The sequence below is a fragment of the Rattus rattus genome, chromosome 10 (genome assembly GCF_011064425.1).
Source record: "Rattus rattus isolate New Zealand chromosome 10, Rrattus_CSIRO_v1, whole genome shotgun sequence".
NCBI classification, from domain to species: Eukaryota; Metazoa; Chordata; class Mammalia; order Rodentia; family Muridae; genus Rattus; species Rattus rattus.
Window position 1 is genome coordinate 73,013,136 of NC_046163.1, and position 18,516 is coordinate 73,031,651.

General features: G+C 39.1%; 1 protein-coding gene across 3 annotated transcripts in view; it reads right to left on the reverse strand.

Moving 5' to 3' along the window:
- Window positions 1-6,614: 6,614 nt before the first annotated feature.
- The window catches only part of LOC116911077 (complement component receptor 1-like protein), a 30,608-nt gene continuing 18,706 nt past the window's right edge, over window positions 6,615-18,516 (reverse strand). For 2 of the 3 annotated variants that reach the window (XM_032914861.1, XM_032914859.1), the window contains 5 exons: window positions 17,888-18,073; window positions 15,417-15,440; window positions 14,132-14,207; window positions 9,785-9,889; window positions 6,615-6,837 (listed from right to left, as the gene is read on the reverse strand). In XM_032914861.1, coding sequence (XP_032770752.1) covers window positions 6,795-6,837; window positions 9,785-9,889; window positions 14,132-14,207; window positions 15,417-15,440; window positions 17,888-18,073 — 434 coding nt within the window. In that variant the 3' untranslated portion in view covers window positions 6,615-6,794. The remainder of the gene's footprint in view (window positions 6,838-9,784; window positions 9,890-14,131; window positions 14,208-15,416; window positions 15,441-17,887; window positions 18,074-18,516) is intronic. The other variant, XM_032914860.1, reaches the window with a different exon arrangement.

The following is an 18,516-nucleotide window of genomic DNA, read 5'->3' on the forward strand; positions in this document are numbered from 1 at the left end:
TGTGATCATGGCTCCGAACTTGAAGAATAAAGTGCAGGAACCTAAAAGCAGAGACCTAAAGCACAGCTGTGTATCATCGGGTTACCTCAGACTTGTATTTGGCACTAGTCACATCTGATTAGGGCAAGTGGTTATATTTTCCTCATTTGAATTCTCTTACGGCCTCATCTCACAATCCGCAAATCTCAAGTTTTCCCACTGGGTTCTCAGCCTCTAAAGTCACCCTACCCCCACCCACCCCCACGCAGTTAACCCATGGTTGCTGTAAATTATTGTGGCAAGCACTGCAAGCCCACTCCTGAAGTGGAGTTATGTTTCAGTCCTGCTTTGGAATTCTTTCAGTGACAATGTTGAACATCCCAGGATCCTGACAAATGTCAAAACTTTGGATGAAGAAGAGGATTCAAATTAGAGGTATTTTTTCCAGTTCATGGGAAATATTTTGTTAAACTGTCAAAGAAAACCAAGGGAAGGGGGGGGGAGGTGTAGACCAAAATAGGACTCTTAATTTCCTGGAAGCTTTTTGAAGGGTGGTAGGACAGTGCGGTGGAGGGGCACTTATTAAGTGGAGAACTCAGCCGTTAGGTGCTTTTTATGTGTCTCAGGAATTACGTTTACATTGTGGTTTTCAGAGGGTGGGTATAATGGTTTGAGTAGATTAGCTCCCATAGATTCATGTGTTTGATACTTGGTCCATAGGGAGTGGGACTACTAGGAGGTGTGGCTTTGTTGAGGTAGGTGTGGCTTTGTTGGAGGAAGTATGTCACTAGGGGGTGGGCCTTGAGGTCTCAGAAGCTCAAACCAGTTCTCTGCCTGTTGCCTGTGGATTCAGATGTACAACTCCCAGCTCCTTCTATAGTACCATGTCTGCCTGCATGCCACCATGCTTCCTGCCATGATGATAATTAACTAAACCGGCCCCAACTGTTTTTCTTTATAAGAGTTGTGTTGGTCATGGTATTTCCTCACAGCAATAAAACCTTGACAGTGAGATAACAGCTACAGGCCAGCGGACCTTTCTGCATAGTGGATCCGGATCTAACTTTATCTCCAGGTATTTGGGGCGGGGGGCGGGGGTGGCACAAACAAGTACAGAAACAAGGGCTGTTCTTACAAGGACACTTAGTTTATCCATTTTTGGCTTTACATCTGTCTCTGTGCTTTTGTACTTGTAGTGTGTTGTGAATGTACATGTCAGTTTGGGTGTGTGCACCTGTGCATGCAGGTAAGTGTGCATGCATGAGTGTGCATGTGGTTGTAGAGGCCAGGGGTCAACACCTGTTGCCTTTCTTGGTCATGCTCTTAGAGTGTTATTGCTGTGAAGAGACACATAACCATGGCAACTCTTATGAAGGAAAATATTTAATTGGGGGTTGGCTTACAGTTCGGACGTTTAGTCCGTTGTCATCATGGTGGGAAGCATTCGACGTGCAGGGAGAAGGAGCTGACTGTGTCTGGATCCTCAGGCAGAAGAGATTGTGTGCCACGAGGCCTGGCTTGAACCTCTGAGACCTCAAAGCCCACCCATTTGTGACTCACTTCTTTCAACAAAGCCACACCTACTCCAACAAGGCCACACCTAATAGTGCCGCCCCCCTATGGACTTTCTGGGGCCATTTTAATTTAAACCACCACACTCTCCAACTTATTTTGTGAAGCAGATTAAATCTGAAGCTTACTGAGCCAGCAAACCCCAGGAATCTTCCTGATTCTGCTTCGCCATCTCTTGGCCTTCTGGCACTTTTGGGTTTTTTATGTGGGTTCTAGGAATCTGAATCATGCTTATGCAAGAGGCACGTAAAGGGTAAATATATTACAAACTGTCAAGAATCTCTAATACCTTTTGTGCTAAAGTTCCATGTGTGTGTGTGTGTGTGAGGGTGGAGGTTAGTGGACTTTGCATCGGCCTTTTTCTTCCCCTATCTTTCGTAATCTAAAATCAGTCTGATATCTATCTCATCCTTATGGTGCCTGTCTTAGGGTTTCTATTGCTGTGACAAAACACCATGATCGAGAAGCAAGTTGGGGAGGGAGGGTTTATTCAGCTAACACTTCCACATTACAGGTCACTATCAAAGGAAGTCAGGACAGGAAGTTAAGCAGGGCAGGAACCTGGAGGCAGCAGCTGATGCGGAGGCCATGGAGGAACACTGCTTATTGGCTTGTTCCCCATGGCTTGCTCAACCTGCTTTCCCATAGAACCCAGTATCACCTGCATAGAGGTGGCCCCCCAAAAATAGCTGAACCCCAACCCCACTCAATCTCTAATTAGGAAAGTGCCCTACAGGTGTGCCCATAACCCAATCTTATTGAGGCATTTTCTCAATTGAGGCTCCCTCCTCTCTATCTTGGGTCAAATTGACATAGAACTAACCAGGGCAGTGTCAAACCAATTATTGTATAACCCACCTTTAAAGAAGCTATTAAAACACAGAAACAAGCAAAAAATATGTGCAAACCTTTCGTTCAATATCCAGAAAGATTCTGACATTTATTGAGATCATGATCATAGCTCAAAATATCACATATATAAAGTAAATATACAGGAACACTTTTTTTAATTTTTTCTTCGCATGTATATATGTAGTATGCATGCTTCTGTGTTCATGCACACATCTGAGCATACCTCTTTGTGTGTATGTCCATTCATGTACCTTTGAGGCTTGTGGTTGATATTGGGAATCTTCAGTTTAAAAAAAGACGTCTTTATTTTTATTCTATGAGTATTTTGCCTGAATATATCTCTGTATACCGTGTTTGTGCAGTGCCCTCAGAGGACAGATGAGGGTGTTGGATTCCCTGGAACTGGAGTTACAGATGGTTTTTTTTTTTTTTTTTTTTTTTGGTTCTTTTTTTTCAGAGCTGGGGACCCAACCCAGGGCCTTGTGCTTCCTAGGTGGCGCTCTACCACTGAGCTAAATCCCAGCCCCTACAGATGGTTTTGAGACAAGCCCCCATGTGGGTGTCAAGAACTAAACCCTGGGTCCTATTCAAGAAAAACAAGTGCTCTTAACCATCTCTCCAGCTCCAGGAATCTTGTTCAACTACTCCCCCACCTCATCTTTAGAGGCAAAGTCTGTCTTAGTTAGGGTTTTACTGCTGTGAACAGACACCATGACCAAGGCAACTCTTATAAGAGAAACATTTAATTGGGGTTGGCTTACAGGTTCAGAGGTTCAGTTCATTATCATCAAGGCAGGAACATGACAGTGCCCAGGCAGGCATAGTGCAGGAGGAGCTGAGAGTTTAAAATCTTGTTCTGAAGGCAAACAGGAGAAGGCTGACATCCAGGCAGCTAGGATGATGGTCTTAAAGCCCACGCTCACAGTGACACACCTGCTCCAACAAGGCTACACCTACTTCAACAAAGCCACACCTCCAAATAGTGCCACCCCCTGGGCCAAGCATATTCAAACTACAAGGTCTTTCAGTCAAATTCAAAGCTCACTGATACAGAGTTTCAATAGCCAGTTTGCTCAAGAAATATTTCTCAGCCTTCTGAGGCTTGAATTACAGGAGGGATTCTGGGAATCTGAACTCAATTCTTCTTGGTTGTGTGTAAGGGCTTTAAGTGCTAAGCTGTCTTCCTAGCAAGAGCCATTTATCTTAAGTGTGAACATATGATTATTAACTAGCTAAGTATTTTTTAAAACAATATAATTTATAAATATCTATGAGACACCATTAATGTTAAGATAAATATATATCCAAACACATTGCATAATTGTGATGGCTAAGGAAACCCCGTTCTGTACCAGATACTCTCCTAGTTAGTACATTTTAGCCTCTGCCCTAAATTCCTCAAAGACGAGCTTCTAGCATCCTGCACATTCCCTAGAATGGTGTTAAGTGCTGTAAGATAATTAACCACTTGCTCTGAATTTTGAAAATCTACTTATTGTACATAGAAAGGAGTGAGACAGCTCCTTTATTGCTATGTACAAGGAGAGAGAAACTCATGCAGCTGAGAGGAGTAAAATAGTTTCTCATATAGCTACACATTCATGGGAACAAGATAATGTGGTTTCTACCTTTAAAAACTCTTCCCTTCTCCCCTTCTGGACAACACATCTTCAATTTAGCTTTAAAGAATCTGGATTGAGTCTAGTCTTTTCTGGGTAGTCTTGAACTCTGTAACATATATTTAAGCCAATGTAAACATATCAATCTCAGTGATTTATCATTGCTTTACGGAGGACAGTTTGTTTCTATAGGGCCATAGGTTTCCCATAGCTGCCCTGTTTTGCAGTCCACCCCAGCACTGCTTCTCCTACCTGGCTCCAACATAGCATGTGCCGGCCAATATTCAAAGATAAGTTATTTTTTTTGACAGTTGTTCTTCTATTTCATTTTTAAAAATGCAGAGCTTGGTACAAAGAACTTTTAAAGTGGAAGAAACCCAGAGCTTAGTTTTTTTTTTTTTCAGATAGTTCTCTTGAGTTCTCTTGGTTACTCTCCCTATCACCATTTACATTTTTTGAATTTATTTTTAAATAAACAAAAGTTACTTCTATTCCCTAGAAAAGGTTATAACTGATATTACATATTTTTCTCCAATCTGTTTTTGCTACATAGAATAATTATTTACTTATTTTCATATATTTTTTGTATTTCCTAATGTTCTTTAATGAGCTTATTCCATATTATGAACATTTTAAAATAAGAAAGGAAGACTTATAAAGCGTAACTCCTAGACTATATCTCCTTTCTTCAAGTCATCCAGTTTTCTGTCCACTCTGTCTAACTGGATGATATGTGATTTCAACATATGGTAAGGGTACAAGGGAGTAACCACCAAGTAGGCAGGATAGAAGTTTCATTCCCCAAACAAAATCTTTTGCATTTCTGTGAAGTAATGTCAAAGACTTGAATCTCAGATCTTAATTCTGTTGAAATGAATTGGCTTCTAAACTAACAGGTAATTCTAGATATCCTTAACATTGTAGTTTTTTGTTATTTGTTTGTTTTGTCAAGAAGGGACATTTAAAATAACAGGATATTTTCATTTAGATGACAGCATTGTGAATATCTAAATTATGAAGAATTCATACATTAATAATTGAAAGGACAACATAAACCCCATTTGCTCCATTTTAGGACCAGGCCTAATTTAAACACACACACACACACACACACACACACACACACACACACACACACACACACACACACAAAACCGTCACCAGTCCCAGGAACTAGGCCATAGATCACCAGCTCCAGGAACAGACCATAAATCCCAGGGACTAGGCCATAGGTCACCGGTTCCAGAAACAGACCATAAATTCCAGGAATAAGATCATAAAACCCCCTCCCAAAGAACAGCCTGGAGATAACCAGAAAATAGGGAAAATATCTTATCTCCGGATGGGCTCTCTGTGCTGGTCAGTCCTCTCCCATCCTGTGGTTAAACATTCATGACATAGGAATGAAGTCTACTGACCACTTGGCACAAGCGGATCAGAAGCCAATCCCTGTGACCTTCCCAGCACCCACCAATGAAATTTTAGATTACCTAACTAAATATAGAAGAAATAACATAGTAGCCAAAGTCATACTAATGTCACCACTTTGGTCCCTGCCAATCACGTTACAGATTACCTAATCCTTCTAGAGTTCCCCTGGTTCCCAATAAGGCCAGCAATGCCTTTGTCTAGGGTTGCCATTTGGAGGAATGGCTGACCCCCCGCATGCTGGTTGATTCTGTAGAATAAACATTTTGTCCTTGTATACTATCCAAGTTTGGGGTCTTCCTTCACTGATTATCAGACTCTTACATAATCAGGATGGTGGTATTACATATAAATGCAGATTTATCAAGTGTTTATTACCCTTTGTTGTGGTTTTTATGCAGGGCACAAGAAAGTATGATAAAAAGGAAGGAGTGGACTAGAAAGAAAAGATTAATGGTACACTTTATCTTTTTTCCTTTTGTTAATTAATAAACAGCAGTTCAGAAAAAATACACACCACCCACAATGCACGAGCATTTCTCTGAGACTCTTTAGAAGTGTGCTTGTGGCAGAGGTGTAAACAGTGACTAGTCAATCCTCTAAGAGTCAGCTTTAAAGTGCACGTCCTTCTCCTGTTACTACCACGAAGAATAAGTTCTTTCGTTTCAAGCCTGAATACGATGCTTCAACCAGTGGACAAAGCCCTGAGGGCAGACCTGGCCTCCAGATGTTACAGCCTACTTGACTGCTCTCCACTGATCATCCCCTCCCCTTCCACTCTCCCCAGCCCTGCCTCCCCCTCAACGGCCAGCATCACCCACTACCTGCAGCTCCTACGAACATGCCCTCCTTCACCATATGCCTCCACCTTGCCTCTTCTTTGCTTTGACATTTAGCCTGGGCACACAGGTCTTGTGCTCAGTATAGATTCTCACCCCTTGTCTACAGAGCGTTGTCAAAACTGATGCTTTGTAAAACTGTAGTCAAGACTGACCTTGATGATCTCTTTATGAAATGATTTTGATTTTTCTTTTCAGAATCAAGATCATTCTCCTGCCTTAGAGTTCTGCAGGGTGAGTGCTCCGATCACAGGAGTCAGCACTGTATCTGGCTCAATATATACAGTCTATATGTTTACTGTTTTAAAGAATGAGCTCATACTACTTTTTATTTTTATTTATTTTTATTTTTGAAACAAGTTAAATATCCTGAGTGGCCATGAGTTTGTGGCATTCCTTATGTATGAACAACACATCTAGATTTTAAAAGAAAATAGTTTATTTTAAAAGTGATACAGACAGGAAATGTTTTGCGTTTCAGAGACATCACTGTGCATGGCGGCTATTAGACTTCTTGAGTGAGTGAATTCCGTGCTGGGTTACTGGTACTTCAGCAAAAAGAAAAGTGAAAAGGTGTTTCAGGTGAGTGATCTTGCATGTATGGATCTAAATAAATATTTAAGCACTTTTATGGAATGTTTAAAAAAATAATTTCCTGTAAAAACAAACCTAGCTCCCCGTCTGGTGTCCTCTCCCTACAACATGGTTAGGTTGAAACCTGTTCTGCACAATTTTCCCATCAACAATTCCAATAGTGAAGGAAACAAACTCTACACCTTAGAACTTTGGACGCAGATCTTAAAAAAAAAATCCCCCAAAGCATTGCGGTCTATGTTATTTTGTCTGAATTTAAAATACTGAGCCTTTCGTGTTCTTTTATATACAGTATTTAAAAAAAAAAGCTTCAAGAGAAAAGGAAAAAAGTAACTAGGAAACTAGATAATTAATAGAAAGCTTTTCGAATCCACTTCCGTGCAGAAGAAAAGAAAATATTAGCTGCTGTTGGGGTTTGGTCTTTTGCTGTGTCCTGTAACACTAAACGCTGGCCCCCAAGGCCTAGCTGCCCCCAGAAAGGAGAGGATCTGCATGTAAAGTGATGATATGTGACCTTGCTCCTAAATTTAAAACTCTTGGTTGAATAAAGATGCCTACAGCCTACGTAGCTGGGCAGAAGAAAGGTAGGGGGCTAGGGGAAGTGTTTTTAGTTCTTGAGCTTGGGATCCGAGGGGGGGTCACGAAAGGGAAGAAAAGGCAGAGAGAGAAGACAACATGGAGTAGGTGAATCATGAAAACACAGCCAGCTGGAGTTAAGAGCTGTGCAGATGGAATATGACAAATTATAACTCAGGGTTATGGATAGGGAAGTAGAAGCTAATAGTGTAGAGGTAGATATTGCCCAGCTCTAGTGCTTTAAAGGCTTATTATAAACATAAAGGCTCTGTGCCTTTTATCTGGGAGCTCTCAACTGAGATTAAATATTTAATACAATAAACTTCAGGGTTTTTTTTTTTTTTTGCATCTTTATTGACTATAAAATGCCTTTTTTTTTTTCCTGAGGCTTTTTTCTACTGTCCGTTGTTGAATTAAGGATTTTTATACTTAAGTATTGGCAGAAATGCCAAGTTTCAAGCAGTGTACAGTATTATCAGAAAGAAGAGGGACATTTTACTAAACAAAGTGATGCTTTTGCCTCTGCTTGTTAGGAAGGAGAGCAGCCCATTCCTTTTCAGAGCATGAGCTGTGATTATTTCTAGAGTTTGTGAATGTGTTGGGGGTGTGTTTGTTTACACAGGATCTCAGGTAACCCAGGCTAACTCAAACTCCTTATATAATTGTAAATGACAGATCAGTACTGGCTGTGCTATTATTTCTGAGAATGTCCCAAGATCCTATGGATGGGTACGTTAGGATTTCTGGGAAGCCAGTGAGCAAATGAATAGCTCTGTGTGATACAGAAATAAAGAGCTGTGAATCTGTGGGAGTCTGAACTAGGTAAAGCAACAGTTCTGAGTAAGTGGCAGGACACCTACTGAATAAGGCAAGGAAACAGGGTAGAAATTCAGGGCTTAAGGGAACTACCCGGGTTTTGTTGTCATGGAGAGCTCTTTGATATAAAGTAGAATTTGTCAACATTACTTGTGATCAAATCCGACACAATAATGCTGTGTCAGATTACAGTACAAAGCTATTGGTATATGAAACTATCAAAATCGGAGTAATCTTATTTGCTAATCAAAATTGCTTAAAAATAGGGCAAATTTGTAAGTATCTAGGGCTTGGTGGGCCATGTTGTTTCTGGGTGTGCTTCACTAATCCCTTGCTGCTGGGGTAAGAAAGTAGCCACTGGCCACATGACTGGTGAGGGTGTGCAATTAGAATGGCTTATGCAACACAAGTGGTCAGCTGCATTTGGCCCAGACTGGAATTGGATGCTTGGAGTTGTTACTTGGTTTATAGTTCAGTGATTCACAATATTCAGTTAAATCACAATAATGCATTCAGTGTAGTATTAGTTCCCTTTCAACCCCAAACCTTTGGCCAATAGTTGCCATATAAGGGTTTGTGTTGAGGATGAACAGAAGAGGTGACTGATGAGTTAGGAGTGGATTTAGCTGCAGTAGAAGACAGAAAGAGAGTGAAGCTAGGCAGTAGTGGAACAGGCCTTTACTGCACTTGGGAGGCAGAAGCAGGTGGATCTCTGAGTCTAAGGCCAGCCTGGACCCCATAGTAAGTTGCAGGACAGCCAGGGCTACACAGAGATACCCTGCCTTAAAAGATGGAGAGAGAAGAGAGAGGGAGGGAGGAAGGGAGAGGGAGAGGGAGGAAGGGAGAGGGAGAGGGAGACAGAGAGAGACAGACAGGCAGGCACAGAGACACAGACACAGACACACAGAGACAGGGAGAGTCAGAGTCACAGGAAGCCAAGTGAGTACTGAAATTGGGACAGAGATAGAGAGAGCCACTGAGGACCCTTAAGCGATCCCACATCAGTATGTGCGTGTACCCCTAGAGAGCAGGTACTTACTTGGCTTTCACAGGACAAAGCAAAACCTGCTGTCCCTCAAAGGCTCATAGTATACCTTAGCGTAGTACTAACAGTTACCAAACGTAATCATAAAGATGGCAATAGCCCAGGAAACAAACTAAAACTTCCAGCTTGAGAAATATTTTCCAACTTCTGTGTGGAGTATTCTGTTTGAATTGTTTCTGTTTTTTAATTTGTTTGGGGGTGGGATTTTTGTTGTTGTTTTGTTTTGTTTTTTAAGATGTATTTATTTATTGTGTATATAGCATTCTGCCTGTATGTATGTCTTTAGGACAAAGTGAGCACCAGATCTCATTATAGATGGCTATGAGCCACCACACGGTTGCTAGGAATTGAACTCAGGACCTGTGGAAGGGCAGCCAGTGCTCTTAACCTCCGAGCCATCTCTTCAGCCCATGTTTAAATCTGAGTTGATGCTAACATTTTCAATTGGGGATGTGCATAGATACCTGTTGTTCTCCTGACTTGTGAGCAGAGACTGAGGCTGAACACAGCTGTCTTCTTTAGAATTTAAATAGATACCCACTTCTTTACACTTTTCATTGGTGGAATTGCTAATTGGCAGTGAGAAAAGGAAAACTGTATGAATCATCTTACAGTTTTGAAAGTAATTAATAATGTTTATTTTAATAAAGTTATAATTTTACTAAGTAAAAACTCAGACTAGAAAATACTAACCCCATTGTATAAGACTCTAGCTTGTTTACATACATGTAGCCAAGCCTTACAACAACACATCTCACTATTTCTGAAGTAATTTTGGTTAGTAATTAGGTTTACCACAAATTCTGACAACTTCACATACTAATAGGTTTGCATTGCAACCCTATATTACATCATTGTGCTCCGTGATTACTAGTGATGTGACTACTTTGTGATTCAAAGTTCTACAAAGTATCAAAGTAATCCTCACTATTAGCACAGTAGCAAGCAGCAGGTGTTATAAAGAAACTTCCCCCTTTCTACCTTCTGGTCCGCACCTACACATTCAACAAACTGCAAGTCAAAACCATTCAAAATAGCTGCACCTCTGATGAATATATAAAGGCTTTCCTCTTGCCATTTTCCCTAAATCACATAGTATAACTATATAGTTTAAAATATTTACACAGAATTTTCATTGTATTATATTATCACAAGTAATCTACAGACAAATGAGAGTGGGAGGTTCTAAAAAAGTACTATCCTCTTTCTATTTAAGGTTACTTGAACATCCAAAGAATTTTGGTATCTGTGAGAATTCTAGAACCAAGAGCCTTCGGATTACAAGGGATGACTAGATGTAGTAACTTAAAGAAAAAGAAAATAATTAATTACTTTTAAGATCAATAACTAATGAAAAAACATTTTCTGGCAATAATTATAAGCATAGGACTGTGTTCAGTAAGACAAGAGCTGTTATAAGATAGGCAAGGAAGATGAAGCTTGATGGTCAGTGTTTTGTCCAAGGATTCATAGCTATTGACTGACAATGAGCTAGGTCTGACTATAAACCCCATGCTTTCACCAGAAATGCTATACCATGCTTTCTGGGGTTACTTAGCAAGTACTTTATATAACATAAATAACTTCAGAGTAAAGGGTTAGAAAAAGATTTTCCAAGAGAATGTACCTCAACAAATACAAGAAAATTGAAATAACCCCCTGCATCCTATTAGATTACCAGGTCAACAACAGAAACAGCAGAAAACCCACAAACTCATGGAAACTGAACACGTCTGTACCGAATGACTGATGGGTCCAAACAGAAATAAAGAAACTAAAGACTTCCTAGAATTCAATGAAAATGACGGCACAGCAAACCCAAACTTATGGGATACAATGATAGTGGTAGTAAGAGGAAAGTTCACAGCATTAAGTCCCTATATACAAAAATTGGTGAGATCTCATACTAGCAATTTAACAGAACACCAGAAAGCTCTAGAACAAAAAGAAGCAAGCACACCCAAGAGGAGTAGAAGGCAAGAAATAATTAAACTGAGGGTTGAAACCAATAAAATAGAAACAAAGAGAACAGTACAAAGAATCAATGAAATTAGTTGATTCTTTAAGAAGATCAACAAGATAGACAAATCTTTATCCAAACTAACTAAAAGGCAGAGAGAGACTTCCTAAATTAACAAAATCAGAAACAAAAGTGGGGAAATAACAACAGAAACCAAGGAAAGCGAAAGAACTATCAGGTCATACTTTAAAAACTTATATTCCACAAAACTGGAAAATCTAAAAGAAATGGATAATGTTTTCAATAGAAACCACTTACTAAAATTAAATCAAGATCAGACAAACAATTTAAATGGATCTATAACCCCTAAAGAAATAGCAGTCATTGAACACCTCGCCTCAAAAGCCCAGAACCAAGTGGTCTTAATGTATAATTCTATCAGATTTTCAAGAAGAGTTAACACCAATCCTTCTCAAATTATTCCACAAAACAAAAATAGAAAAAACTTTGCCAAATTTGTTTTATTAGGCCACAGTCACCTTGATACCCAAAACGCACAAAGAGTCAACAAAGAGAATTACAGACAAATTTCCCCTATGAACATAGATGCACTAATACTCCACAAAATACTTGCAAATTGAATATAAAAATATTTTTACAAGATCATCTACCATGATCGAATAGAACTCATCCCAGTGATGCAGGGATCAGTCACCATACAAAAACCCATCAATGTAATCTACCATATAAACAAACTGACAGGAAAAAACCCCACATGATAATCTCACTAGATGCTGAGAAAGCCTTTGACAAAATTTCAACATCCTTTCACATTAAAAAGTCTTGGAGAGATCAGGGATACAAGGCACTACCCAAACACAAAAAAAGCCAATATACCGCAAACCAATAGCCAACATCAAATTAAATGGAGAGAAACTTAAAGCAATTTCACTAAAATCAGGGACAAGACAAGGCTGTCCACTCTTTCCCTATCTCTTCAATATAGTACTTGAAGTCCAATAAACTTTACAATAAAACAACTAAAGGAGATCAAGGGGATACAACTTGGAATGGGAAGAAGTCTAAGTATCACTATAGCAACCCCCACAATTCTACCAGGGAACACCCACAGCTGATAAACACCTTTAGCAATGTGGCTTGATACAAAATTAACTAAAAAAAATTAAAAATCAGTAGCCCTCCTATATACAAATGACTAACTGAAAGGAACCAGGGAAACAACAACGGTTCACAATATCCACAAACAATTTAAGATATCTTGAGGTAAACCTACCTAACCAAGCAAGTGAAAGACTTGTATGACAATAACTTCAAGTCTTTGAAGAAAAAAAATTGAAGATTTCAGAAGATAAAAAGATCTCTCATGCTCATAGATCAGTAGAATTAATGTAAAAATGGCCATCCCACCAAAAACAATCTACAGATTTAATGCAATCCCCATCAAAATTCCAACACAATTATTTATAGACCTTGAAAAATCAATTTTAACCTTCATATGGAAAAACAAAAATCCTGGGATAGCTAAAGCAATCCTGAAGAATAGAATAACTTCCAGGGGTATCAGTGTCCCTGATTTAAGCTGTACTACGGAGCTACGGTAATAAAAACTGCATGGTATTGGCATAAAAACAGACACATTGATCAATGAAATCAAATTGAAGACCCAATAAATCACACACCTACAGACACCTGATTTTTTATTTAAAAAAAAAAAAAAGAAATACCAAATGACAAAAAAAAAAAAAAAAAGAATCATCTTCAACTAATGGTCCTGGTCTAACTGGATGTCTGCAAATAGATCCATACTTATCACCCTGCACAAAACTCAAGTCCAGTGGATCCAAGACCTCAACAGTAAGCCAGACACACTGAAACTGACAGAAAAGACAGGAAGAGCCTTGAACTCACTGGCACAGGAGATATCTAAATATAACACTGGCAGAGACTGACGATAAATGGGGCCTCATGAAATTGTAAAGCTTCTGTGAGGCAAAAGACACTGTTGATAACACAAAATGGCAGCTGACAGAATGGATAAAGATTTTCATCAATGCCACATCCAATAGAGAACTAATATCCAAAATATATAAAGAACTCAAGAAGCTAGGTATCAACAAACCATACATACATACCACACACCCACACTTAAAATGTTATATCTATTTACTCTGGTGTAAATATACTATTTTGTATAACCAAGGCCACCTGAGAATTACCTGTCTTTACGACAGTTCTATTGCTTTCTTTTAATTCACTTTGCTTTCCAAAGGAAGGAACATAAAATTTATAGATTAAATTTTTTATTTTTTCCTTTATATTCTCATTCTCTCATTCTCTCTCTCTCTCTCTCTCTCTCTCTCTCTCTCTCTGTACAGGCATACACATATACATATTTGCATATGTGAGGGTATATGTAAGTGATGTATGGGTTAGGAGTCTTCCTCTCTTGTTTACCACACCTTATTCCATTGAAACAAGGTCAGTAAAACCCAGAGCAAACTTTTATGGCAAGTCTGTCTAATCGATGTGTTCCAGGATATCCACTGTCTCCACCTTCTGAGCACTGGAATTATGGGAAAGCTACCATGTCCACCTGGCAATAGGAGCTGGGGATCCAAACTTTGGTCCTCATACTTGCTGTGCAAGTGTTTTAACCACTAAGCCACCTTCCCCAGACTATTTTTGCTTCGTTTGTTTGGCATGGTATATTCTGTGACCCAGACAAACCTCAGACTTATGGCTATCCTGTCTACGACACAAGAATGTTAGACTACAGGTATAGGTCACGGCTTCCTGCTAAAATTTATTTGGAGAATGTGGCTATACTCACCGTTTTTTAAACTTCATAATCATCCAATAGGAAAAAATGATGGATAAAATAACGATGATTATCCCAATGAAAATTCCTAAACAGGAAAACAAAATAAATGAAAAACACATCACAAAAGTTTCAAACTCTATCCTAATAACTAATCCCATTGTTGGTTATCAATGATTCTTTTACATGTAACTTTACCCTAGGTTCTGCTCTATTTGGGTTTTAATGTAGGGCATTAGACCTACAGTATTAATTACGGAGTGGCCAGAGCATTCTATAGGCTTCTTCCCAACAACCCAGCCCTTCATAACAATGGTGCTGCTGGACTCAGTACACATAGCTTACCCAAGTCTTTAATGGAAGGCGTGAGACAGGCTGCTCTGTGTGATAGAAATCCCCTTGGTATCAAACTGTATAATTCCATTTGTGTTGGTTAAACGATCAACTTGACCCAGTTTAGAATCACTTGAGAGTCTGAGTGAGGAATTAGCTAGCTCTGGTTGTCCTGTAGGCATGGCTGAGAGAGGTATCTTACTTACTAAGGTGGCCCTATAGACTCACACTGTAGGTGGCATCATTCTCAGGTAAGGGATCATGGACTACACAAGAACAGAGAAAGGTTCTTGACTGTGAATGTGAGAAGCTGCTTCAAATTCCTGCCACCTTGACTCCCCACAGTGATGGCCTGTACCCTGGAATTATTTGCTAAGAATAAAAGCTCCTTTCTCCTCTAAATCTTCTATCTCCAGACACAGGATTCACCCACATGATGGTCTTACAATTTTACAGTACAAACTATCAGGATGACCACATTTCTGGGCACAAAGTAAAGAAGGAATTGCCTCTCTAGTCATATTAAAATAAAGAATTGTTGACAGCAAAGAATGATTACTCACTCATATAATTCAAAGATGAGGTCCTTCAATGTGCATGAAGATGCCAATCTCATGATACCCTAAACCAGTGGTTCTCAACCTTCCTAATGCTATGGCCCTTTAATATAGTTCCTCATGTTATGGTGACCCCAACAATAAAACTATTCTCATTGGTATTTCAAAATTGTAATTCTATTACTGTTACGAATCGTAATGTAAATATCTGTTTTCCTTAAGTGACCCCTGTGAAAGGGTCCATTAGCCCCAAGGGTCATGACCCACAACTTACACTAAGTTTACCCTAAACTTACACTAATTTTAATTGAACTTACAAGATATTATGACTTCTTTTTACATATCATTTATTATAAGTAGATACTTACAGCTAAAGAATTTCTCAGTAAACCCATCACAGGACTTACCAGCTATTAGACCACTGTTTGAGCCTGAAAGAGAGAAAAAGCCAAAGAAATGTTACTGGTACATAATGTGGTAGCTCTGCAAAGGTCTAAGCCGGATGGGGACCCAGCACTGAGACAGGGAAGTGGACATTCGCTCCCACCACTAACCAAGTAGCCATCTCAAACTGACAACGGCTCACAAGTAAAAAATTAGATTTCTCCAGTGGAGTTACACTGAGTATACGAAATGCACCCAAGGACCTTATGACCAGCAATGCATGGTTAACTCAAAATAGCCTCGGTGGTATTAGAGGAGGTTTTGTTTTGTTTTGTCTCATATTGATAATCTGGGAAATTTTTTAATCTTACTCTTCTTCTTTTGCTTTTATATATTATGGTTATTGATGTTGTGGTTTTATGAGTTTTCTGTGTGGGTATGCATATGTGTGTGTGTGTGTGTGTGTGTGTGTGTGTGTGTGTGTGTGTGTGTGTATCTTGTGCTTTTTCTTTGTTTTGTTCCATTCTGTTCTTTTTGCTTGCTTTTTGTTTGTGTGTGTGTGTTTATTTGTTTGTTTTAAAGAAAAAGAACAGTAAAGTTAGATGGGTAGGAAGGTGGAGAGGATCTAGAAGAGGGACAGAAAATCTGGATTAGAATATATTGTATGAAAAAAAAAAAAACATGACTCCAAACACACACACACACAAACTGCCAATAAACACATGGTTTACTACTCAACCACGTCCTCCTCAGCTTAAGTTGCTTGATAAATGTATTATTATAAAATTTATGTAACTTTAACTCTAATCATATCTTGTATGTATTCAAGATAAAAAGAAGTCCTAGCCTGTCTTGAAATGATGACTGAATTATTTGATAACTTTTGTGAAGTCTTCATTACATTTATGATACTTTTTCATTTATAAAACTTTTACTTCACTAATATCAATTTTTTTTTTTCGGAGCTGGGGACCGAACCCAGGGCCTTGCGCTTCCTAGGCAAGCGCTCTACCACTGAGCTAAATCCCCAACCCCACTAATATCAATTTTTAACTTCTTTATGTTTGCTGTTGTTACTTCATACTTTGTTTTGATTTAGTAACTGCAGTGCTGTTTCCCCAGATGTCTGAACTTTCTGTCCCAGGCAGATCTTCAGTATATTCTGAACACTCTTATTCAGGACACCCATTAACTTTTGCCAAAGAAATGCAAAAACATTCCATACTCTGAAAGTGTCGAGTTTATAATTTCTCTAAATTATTGGTAATTGAATACCTTGAAGGAATTAGATATAAAAATGGATCTTGAACAATCTTAGTACATAACAAATGTTATAAAGAAGAACTTAAGCAGGCAGGAAGGGAAATAGCACTTAGACGTTTTATTTATTACTTCAATAGTTTGTGGTGCTAGGGATGGAGCCCACTGCCTTGAGCACGACAGGCAAGTAATCTACTATCAATTGACAGCCCAACCCAAGAAGTTATTCAGTGCTAATTCTGTTCAGCTATTCCTTGATATGTACAAGTTATAACACCCTCCAGTTGCTTGCAGAACTCAGAATAACATAATTTCCACATTTTAATGTGTTCACTATATGAAATGAAATTCCTTCACCTACAATAGTGAGAGACATGGCCTGCAGCTGTCTCCACTGTGGAAGGCACTCTCTGCAAACAGTTCTCAAAGGCCTATTGATGTGGTATCTTGGCTCTCAGGCCATAAGGAAACCCATATGATAAATGCAATGGTAGAATGAGGTAGAGAGAGCAGTGGGAGCTTGAGGAGAGATAACAGACTAGAGAGCATGAAGACAGAAAGGAAGGGGCGCTTCCATGCTGTGAACCTTTGTGGGTCTTGTATTTCACTGCCTACCACCTAGTGTTGAGGAAAAGCAATCCCACCACCTCCTCTTAAATTTTTATTGGGGACCATGGTTGGATTGATTAGTTAATTAACCAACGAGGCTAAAAAACACAAACATTGAACTTTTAATAAAGCTACTCATAAACATAGCCCTTCACAAGATAAATGACCTAAGCCACATGCTTTGACACTTTGCAGACAAAGAAAATAAATATGTGAAGGAACGGCAAGACAAATGGGTCACTGAACCTGGATAAATTCTAGGATTATCATTAAGAGATGTATGAGTAGGAAAGTGAAAATTGGTAAAGAAAATGTTTGCTTCAATGAAATAAAATACTTGTCTTATCACAGCCCCATTTCTTGGTCTCGGGTCATTCAGGTTATATTCCTGTCTTTGTATGCAAAGAATATCCCTTCAGAAAAATCTTCCAAAAGACCCCTGCGGTCACATTTCAAGTGATTTTTTACTAATATTCCTATTTGTTAAATTTTGAGAGAGTGCATTCTCAGCTCCCTCATCACTACACAACATCACACCCCATCACAGTGGGCACAGGATACAGAGATGACTGGGCAGTCAGTGACCAGGCTGAGGAGGGGCTCCACCCCTCAACTTTGCACTTACTAGAGACACATTTGGGCAGAGGAGGATCCCAGCTGGCATCGGACTGGCACTGGCTCTGAGAACTGCCTTTTAGAGTATACCCATCCTCACATTCCAAGGCTACATTATCTCCATAGTAATAATCTTTTTTCATTTGCAACCCTTTCTGGAATCCACTCATATCCTGAGGGAGTTTACATATCACTTCTGCAATTAGAAAAATCACAAGGAAATTAGTATTTTGTGGTTAATTAAAAGTACTATTACAGAAACATCTGTAACCCCAGATTCTGCCCTCCAAATGGGGTATGTTTTCAGCAAAGATTAATTGTCACCCTCACAAATTTATTCTTTAAATTTTCTGACTTTTATTTGTGTACAGTAAGGGAACATGGGACACTTTGGATTACCAACTTGCAGCTGGAAATTTTTAGAAAGGTATGTCAGGAAACCATGTGCTAGCCCTTGGTCTATGTGAGCCACACCTAATAAAAAAATTACAATTTCATGCTACCTTTCTTGGTATATAACATATACTGGTATTTTGGCTATGGGGTAAATGTAAATGCTTCTGGCCTACTTGTATATATAGAACAAAGAAACTAGTAACTTGAGATTCTAATTTTATATACTATCTATTTAATTTCTTT